The sequence below is a fragment of the Hemisphaericaspora subhashii genome (genome assembly GCF_019202705.1).
Source record: "Hemisphaericaspora subhashii strain CBS 10753 chromosome Unknown scaffold216, whole genome shotgun sequence".
Taxonomy (NCBI): Eukaryota; Fungi; Ascomycota; class Pichiomycetes; order Serinales; family Debaryomycetaceae; genus Hemisphaericaspora; species Hemisphaericaspora subhashii.
In genome coordinates, this window is record NW_026057479.1 from 1 (window position 1) to 8,777 (window position 8,777).

Sequence of the window (8,777 nt, forward strand, 5' to 3'; positions counted from 1 at the left end):
ACTTTTGTCCTTTGACAAATGACTTAGTTCAGTTTTTTTAGTTACATGAATCTTGCAAGTGTTGTTTCTTAGAACTATTTTAGGTCATGTGACTTAATTGAGAATTTCAAGAATATATTTACGAGAATTGTTTGAGACTTATTTTTTATATTTTTTATATTACTTTTCTTTTAGTTAACTAGTGTTTATTATATTTATATTATATTATTGTTTTGTGTAACATTCCAAACAACTATAATATTCTTACAGATCATTATTGCAGAATAGCTCACGAAGTTATCAAATAAGATCAGTAATACAACAAGTACCAATAGTTAATAAATCAAAATAAAGAGGGCATCAGATCCTTAGTATTTTTAACTAGAAGTCAAACAAAACTAAAAACCGGTAAATACAACAGAAAATTAATTTTCAACAAAAAAAATGGCAGGAAAACCAAAATCAAAATCCGCACCAGTTTCACCTCCAAAACCACCATCCGAACAAAATCCACCCCAGGAAACAGCAGAACAAGAAACTACACCCGCACAATCATTACCACCCTCCACCCCAATTACAATTACACTTGAAGATCTCAGATCTATTGTTGCAGATGAAATTGATAAACGTATTAATGTTTTTGGAAAGACTTATACGGCCGACCTTAACGAGTACATGGATAAAGCAATTACCACACCTTTGAAGAATGTCACTACACAAGTTCAGACGGTTCAGGACGATGTCTTACAGATTCATGATGATGATAAAGTACGCGACGATCAGATGAAAGAGACATTTGCTCAAGCCAATAAACGTTTTGCTGAAGAACATGACGATATTCAGCATGTCTTCGATGAAGAATATGAACAATTTTCAAAGATGAAAGGTGATTTAGCAGATGAGAAGGTCCATTTATCCCAAGTTGAGAAATCCGTAACCAATTATTCAACTAGAAACGGATCTGCTTTAGAACAAGTTATTAGAAGATATTTGCCAATCTTTGATCTTACAAAAATCGATGCGAAGACTATGAGAGCTCAACAACAGGCAGAAGGAGATCGGAAAACTCCAAATGCTATTTATACGCCAACTCAAAGTGAGATGATCGACACCATCCATGATCTTCATTTGCTTCTGAAATTGCAGTCTATGCAATCAAAATTTAAAACAATGGGAATTCCAAAGTATCGTTGGGGCAGTTTAGCTTCTTCATTCTTTTCTGGTAATTTTAAGGAATTATACCAAGCCAGAGAGCAATACCCAGAAGACTCATCCGTTGGTATTCAATGGAGAGATGTTGTTTTCTTAGTTGCGCTGCACACTGACCTTACCTTTAAGAGTATTAAACATGTTCTTCAATTTGTTGTTACTTGGCCAAAACCAGATCAATTAGTAACAGAATACTTAAGTGAAATGCAACTTAGAGCATCCCGTCTTACAAGATATGAGAATTCATTGACTAATGTCAAACTTATCGTTCTTGCTTTCTTGGTCAGTCAATTTGGACATATCATCCAATTGAATAGATTAGATCAAGTTAGAGCGGAAGACTTTTTTCAAGAAGCCAGGGTCGCATTTCAAGGATGGAAATTTCCACTGGAAATCAAATTTGATGTTGATTTTGAAATGGGAAATCCATTACGTGATGTTATGAGTGTCAACAGAAGTGGCAATTGTGGAAATAATTGTGGATATCAGAACAAAGGTCAATACAATAATAATAAGAAGGTTCTTGTATGTTACGAACAACCACCAAGACAATCACAAACATCTTTTAGATCTAATTCGAGACCAAATGATACAAAAGGGAAACCTCACTACAAAGACAACAAATCAAAGAAGAATTTTAGACCTAAAAAAACTGCTTATGCTGTTGAAACTGAAGAATCTACCCAACCAGATGAATCTCAAGATTTTGAACTGGAACAATGTATCGAACCAGATGAACAACCTTCATACGAATTGAATGCTATTGAATTTGAAGAAGAACTGGAAGGGGAAGTTCAGGACCAGGCGAGGCAATGAAATTGCTTCTCCTAGATTTAAAGTCAAGTGGGATTCCGGAGCTGAAGACAATTTTATGGATTATGATTACTTAAGATATTTCCAAGGAGCTAAAGTGAGAAACGCGAGTAAACCGATCGTTGCCAGAACTGCTTCTAACATATTTCATAAAATCAAACATGAAACTGAAATTAAACTTCCGAAACCTTTTGACTGTACACTAAGGGTATATTTGATGAAGAACTTGAAACAATTATTAATTGGTGAACCTACCCTTAGAAAATGGAATTATGAGATGAGAGAGAACAGAGATAAAGTTTGTATTTCCAAGAGATGTTTTTATATAGTACCCAGAAAAATTTATAAAATCCCAAAAAAAAGCGATGTTTTAAGTATTACACTAGAGAAAGATTTTACTGATTTCAAACAACAATTGTTAAAGAAATATCCAATGTTATTTTCAACGGAACCTCGTCCACCTAAAGAACGAACTTACAAATACCATATTATCACTAAAGATGAAATTCCTGTATTACAAGTACCTTATTTTCAAACTCCTGAAGAGAAGCAAGTTATTAAAGCTTTTATCGATGAGAAGAAGAAAGCTGGTGTATTAGTTGACGAAATACCAGGCTCGTGGTTGAGTCCAGTGTTTGCTATAAAACAGAAAACCAAATACAGAGTTGTTGTAGATTTGAGAAAGGTAAATGATAAGACTGTTGTTCAACCAGTTTATCTTCCAAATTTCAAAGATCTACTGAATGAATTGAAGACACTGAAGTATTTTTCTGTATTTGATCTCAAGTCAGCTTACCATCAGATTGCTGTTGATGAAGAAACTTCAAGGAAGTTCGGTATTATCACTCCATTTGGCAATTTTAACTTCACCACCTTACCTTTTGGTGCTGTTAATTCACCATTCGTGTTCTCAAAATTCTTGAATGAGATCTTACCAAAAGAACATGTATTTGCTTATATGGATGATATCTTGATCCATACTCCTACACTTCATTTACACAAGCGAATGATTGATAAAGTTTGTAAAATTCTTAATGATAACGGCTTACAAATGAATCTTGAGAAGACCCAATTTATTCAAAGGAGAGTTAAATTTTTAGGTTATTACATTCATAATAATGGATTATCACCAACCATTGATAAAATGAAGGCGATTAATAATTGGCAACTACCAACAACTACTACAGAAGTTAGATCTGTTGTGAATTTTACTAATTTTTTTAGACAGTTCATACCACAAATGTCTGAAATTACTGGTCCACTTACAGATTTAATTCGTAACAATCCCAAGAAGAGACATCCAATCCAACATACCAAGAAATCTATTGAAGCATTTAAGAAGTTGAAAGAATGTCTTGTTAATCTTCCAACGTTGGCGATTTATAATGTTAATCAACCTACGTATATCTTTTCTGATAGTTCAGATGCTGCTATTGGCGGAATATTATGTCAAATCCATCGAATAGGAAACAAAAATTGCTACTTACCCATAAGTTTTGCTTCATTCAAACTTAATGATACTCAGAAACGTTATTCAGCAATGGAGAAAGAACTTCTCGCTATTATCACAATACTTAAGAAATTTAATTATTTGTGTAATGGTAACGTCATTGTTTTCACAGACCATCAGTCGTTAAGTATTCTCCAAAGTAAAACCACGGTACCACCTATGAGAATCGCAAGATTTCTAGATGTTTTAGGAGCCTATTCACCAACTATCAAATATTTACCTGGGAAGAACAATTATGTTGCTGATATTTTATCACGCTATCAAACCAATAATATTGACAATGCTGCTGAGGAAAAGGTGAACCAGATTGATGCTATTGAAATCCAAGATTTGAATGATGATGATTTAGAACATATCCAATCTAATTTATCTGATCTACTGAATGATAATGTTGCTCTTGATGAATATCCCTATGATAAATTCCGATTTGAAGATGGAAAATTGAAGGTTATCCTTAAAGATAGGTTAGTTAATGTTGCTGATAGGACAGAATTTACAAATCATGTTGCTCAAATTCATAAAGTACATCATCCATCTATACGGGTTACAGACTATTTAGCTACAATGAGTTTATGGCATCCTGATCATAAGCTTATAACAACTGATATAGTAAACCACTGTGAGTATTGCCAAGTTCATTCCAATTTTTCAAAAGTTCAAAGAGAGTTATTTATCCTCGAACCTTTACACGCTTTTGAACGCTGGGGTCTTGACTATGTTATTCTTAATGAACAAAATGGAGTTCGCTATATCCTAGTTGCTGTTGAATACGTTACAGGTTTGTTATATGCCTCTGCTACATCGACTATGGAAGCCACAACAGTTCATTGGATGATCAATTGGATCTACCAATTATATGGAACGCCCAAAGAGATAGTCACAGATAACGGTACAAGTTTTGTAAATCTGACAATTGCAACCTTATGTCAGCAATTGAATATATATCTTCGAATTATCACCCAATGAGTAATGGTCGTGTTGAGAAAGCAAATGGTTTATTGAAGAAGATTTTGAAAGGAATTACACATGGTACAATGGACAACTGGCCCAATTATTTAGCTTATGCCGTTCACATGTATAATTCTACTCCCAGTATTTTCAACACAACTCCATATTACCTTGCAATTGGTCGAACAAGTGTCTTAAATGAATTTGCTAAAAAGATGCTTGAACAATATACAACTGAAACCATTCAACGTCCGATGCGAGAAGAGGATGGCGCTGATGAACACGACGCTTTTACAATGAGACTCTACGAACTTGATATGATGAAGAAAGACAGAGATGTCCATAATGATTTGAAGAGAAGAAGAAGACAAATTGTAAACCTATTAAAAAAACCATTCGGTATTCCCGCTGGTTATTCAAAAGGAGATTGGGTATTCAAGAAAAAAAGAAAATCGAAGAAAACCGATCCAGAATATGACGGTCCTTACCAGATTATGAAAGTTATCGAAAAAGGAGCTTATCAACTTAGAAATATTAATGGAAGAATCGAGAAAGGAACTTATAATCAAGATATGTTAAAGCCAAGTTTTACTTATGAAGATAGTCCAATTCATGCTGCTACTTTATTGAAGAATGGATTGAGAGAGGCTGAGAGAAAACTTGTGAATAAGATGGTAGATGAAATTAACAACCAAACCCAGGGAGAGAAAGGGGATGCTGTTGTTTCTTAGAACTATTTTAGGTCATGTGACTTAATTGAGAATTTCAAGAATATATTTACGAGAATTGTTTGAGACTTATTTTTTATATTTTTTATATTACTTTTCTTTTAGTTAACTAGTGTTTATTATATTTATATTATATTATTGTTTTGTGTAACATTCCAAACAACTATAATATTCTTACAGATCATTATTGCAGAATAGCTCACGAAGTTATCAAATAAGATCAGTAATACAACAAGTACCAATAGTTAATAAATCAAAATAAAGAGGGCATCAGATCCTTAGTATTTTTAACTAGAAGTCAAACAAAACTAAAAACCGGTAAATACAACACAAGCAACATGTTGACGGCATCTCTATTTAAAATGGACAACCCCTAGAATTATACAAAGATTTGACAAAAGAGGAAAGATAAGTATATACTTTTAGCGTATCTGCAGAAAACAAGTCATTGTAAGAGTGAAACGCAGTTATTCAGAAATAAGCTTTATTAACCTGGAAGCGCGTTATATATTAGATATCTGAGATATTATGAACTAATACCTCCCTCTATGACTATAGAATTAACTTGTTACTAAACTAGTTTTACAATCTCAATTCCACAAGGTGGAAATCCACTCATATTAATACTAATCCTGAAAGCTCGTTTAAGCTACTTAGGCAAACCCCTAAGTCAAATCCCGACTAGCATTACTTAAGGTTTCTAACCAGCTGATACTCAACCAAGCATTACCAATTAATACATATTAACTTAACACATATTATAAATTAGCTTTCTCTTGGGAACCGACAAACCTTAAAACCACAGAATGTTCCATTTCGGAATTCATCCTTACATTCGCCCACCAACAAAATCAAGCGTCCTCGCTTGATCAAAGCAAGGTGAAAGACCAGTCAGCAACGAAAAATAGGGACTAAACAAAAACCGAAACCAACAACACTGTTGAGCAAATACCATGAGATTAGTTGCACCAAGAAGGAGATCCGTGTATCCAATCCTTCTTCCATAACCGCAATGAATTCGTGGCAACCATGTACGAAAACACTAATTCCAAAAAAAATTCCAAAAAAAAATCAAAAAAAATCAAAAAAATCAAAAAAATCAAAAAAAAACCTTACAACCTTCCATGTTGCAATATTCCTAGTTGTCATAAGACCAACTAATTGCCAACAATGCCCGGAAGTTGAAAGAACCTTGATAACTAATTGCAAAAACAATATTCCGTTATCAAAAAAAACAACTTCATTGCCTTAAGACAATGTCCCAAGTTGAAAAAAACAAAAAAACTCTTCACAATCTAACTGCAGACCAGCAATTTCCCCAGATTGCCAAAAAAAACTTGATCAATGAAAACCTTAAACCAAAAGCTTTAACATCAATCCCAAGTGGAAAAGAACCTTCGTGAAAAACCACTCGAAGAAGTACGACGAAAACATTTCCTGTTCGAATAAGACCAATCTTTCGAATTTCTTAACGAATCTTGAAATTTTTCTAGTACCAAGCTATGTCACATATCCGCTGCAGAATTACATCCAAGCATGCAACAATCCACAATTCAACCCTTCAATTAATATACACTATTAGAAATCAACCAATACCAAGATCCATTGGAAAAATACCTCTAGTTAACCTTAAGAGTTCCGCATTCCATCCAATATCAACCTGACCGTAATTCCAATTCATAAGAATATCAGTCATTGGAGCTTTCCCAAATACCATGTATAAACCAAAGTAAAGATTCTGTTGTTGTGTGAGCTTACACAATAATATCCTTCATAACCGAGCTTCGTCAAAAAAAAATAAAACTCTTCGCACCTTTCGATCCTGAAAGTGTACCTACATTCCAGAAGAACGTCTTCCTCAAGCATTTCACCTAGCAAAACCCATTGCTCTATCCTGGAGAAATCTTGAAACGCATAATCAAACTCACCGCTCGATTCTTCTTTCCCTGAATGTACCTGATACAACTAACCAGCCAAACCATCTTACCATCTTACCAGATAATGGTTAAGGTTCCGCAAAGACCAATTAACGACTTCTGCTCTGTTATAAAACAAATTTGCCTTGACCAATTAACACCTGTGCCTGTGCCAATCAAGCAATCTGAACTACCACAAGAAATAACTCTCTTGGAGGATAATTCCCTTCATCATTACTGCCATTCTTGAAAGCATGCACCAACTTGAAATGAATCTTCTCAGACTAGTCTTTCCACCACACTCAGTGCAACAGTATACCCTGAAATGCTAAACCGCAATTTCTACGATAAATCCATAAGCCTTTATATTAAACTTATTTATCTCTTACTGTATACAAAGAATTGATAACTAGCGATTGAAATTCTTCAAAACCAAGTACCTGCCTAATCACTATCTTCTTCTGACAATGTTTCGGATTCTTCCAATTCTGAACCTGAATCTTCAACTGATGAAACACTCGATACCTCTGAGCCCGAAACTTCTGATTCTGAACCCTCCGAGTCTAAAACTGACCTCGACTCATCCTCATCCGTTTCACTACCTACTTCTAATTCTGAAACCTCCGAGTCTGAAACTAAACTTAACTCATCCTCATCAGTTTCGTTATCTGCACCTGCCACTACCGGACAATCACCTTTAAAATGCCCTGTATCTCCACAGACAAAACAACCAGTCTTAAACCGTTTCTCCTGCACTTTATCCTGATCATCTTGTTCTAACTCTTGTTCTAAAGAATGCTTCTTTCCATACTTAGCTTGAACTGCTGTATTAGAAGACTTCAAAACATGAGATGGAGGAGTAAACTTAGCAATATCATCTAACGATTTAATTTCCAACTGAAGTGTGCTGTAAATACTTTCATGAGCATTTCTAACAAAAAGCATCTGCAAATAATTCTTCACTTGATTCATAAACCAAGCTTCTCGTTGTGTTGTAGGATAAGGTAAAAGATCTACCAACTCTAAAAACTTTGTTCTATAAGTTGCATAATCTGTTTCCTGCTTAAATGATACTAACTCTGCAATCAAATCAAACAATAAATGCTCTTTGACCATTCGTTTCTCGATCATCTGAAGCAAATCATCAACCTTCACCTTATTACTTTCCAACAGCATCAACTTGTCATCAATAAATTTAGCACCATCCTTCTCAAAATACAAACTAGCACAAACTCGAACTTGAGTTGCTGTCAAATACTCTCTGATCTGGTTCTCATTTGAATACAACTCTCTTAAAGACTGTTTAAATTCTCTAAATATCTTAAAAGCAACCTTTGAATTAGTTCCATCATACTTCACTAACTTCTTATGGTCAGCAAGTTTCACTACAGAATCTAAATTCTTTGCTTCAAACAAATATTCACCGAAATGTTGAGTACTATTATCCTTGTGCTGAATAGCTTGTATAATCTGAACCAACTTTTTCAAAGTTCCCTGATTCAAAGAAGGAATAAAATTTTCTTGAACGTCATCATCTTCCGAATGATTTAACTTAGAATTAACCATATTAATAAAAATTAAACACTTAACTTTTCCTTGATGTTCTCCCTCAAAAAAAACGCTACCGATCGTACTAATAACTGAGGCGGCGCTACCACAATGTAAGAGTGAAAC

General features: G+C 34.3%; 4 protein-coding genes across 4 annotated transcripts; 3 read left to right on the forward strand and 1 right to left on the reverse strand. All coding sequences in view use genetic code 12, as the record gives it.

The window, feature by feature from the left end:
- Positions 1-423: 423 nt before the first annotated feature.
- On the forward strand, positions 424-2,004 carry J8A68_006114 (uncharacterized protein; the record flags this gene model as incomplete). The annotated part of the gene is made up of 1 exon (XM_049410253.1): positions 424-2,004. One exon carries the CDS (start codon positions 424-426, stop codon positions 2,002-2,004), a length of 1,581 nt encoding a protein of 526 aa, XP_049260606.1.
- A 55-nt stretch (positions 2,005-2,059) lies between these two features.
- On the forward strand, positions 2,060-4,477 carry J8A68_006115 (uncharacterized protein; the record flags this gene model as incomplete). Its single annotated transcript, XM_049410254.1, has 1 exon — positions 2,060-4,477. One exon carries the CDS (start codon positions 2,060-2,062, stop codon positions 4,475-4,477), a length of 2,418 nt encoding a protein of 805 aa, XP_049260607.1.
- Positions 4,478-4,545: 68 nt separating this feature from the next.
- On the forward strand, positions 4,546-5,190 carry J8A68_006116 (uncharacterized protein; the record flags this gene model as incomplete). The annotated part of the gene is made up of 1 exon (XM_049410255.1): positions 4,546-5,190. The coding sequence occupies one exon, from the start codon at positions 4,546-4,548 to the stop codon at positions 5,188-5,190; it is 645 nt and encodes a 214-aa protein (XP_049260608.1).
- Positions 5,191-7,547: 2,357 nt separating this feature from the next.
- J8A68_006117 (uncharacterized protein) lies at positions 7,548-8,669 on the reverse strand (the record flags this gene model as incomplete). Its single annotated transcript, XM_049410256.1, has 1 exon — positions 7,548-8,669. The coding sequence occupies one exon, from the start codon at positions 8,667-8,669 to the stop codon at positions 7,548-7,550; it is 1,122 nt and encodes a 373-aa protein (XP_049260609.1).
- Between the last annotated feature and the right edge of the window lie 108 nt (positions 8,670-8,777).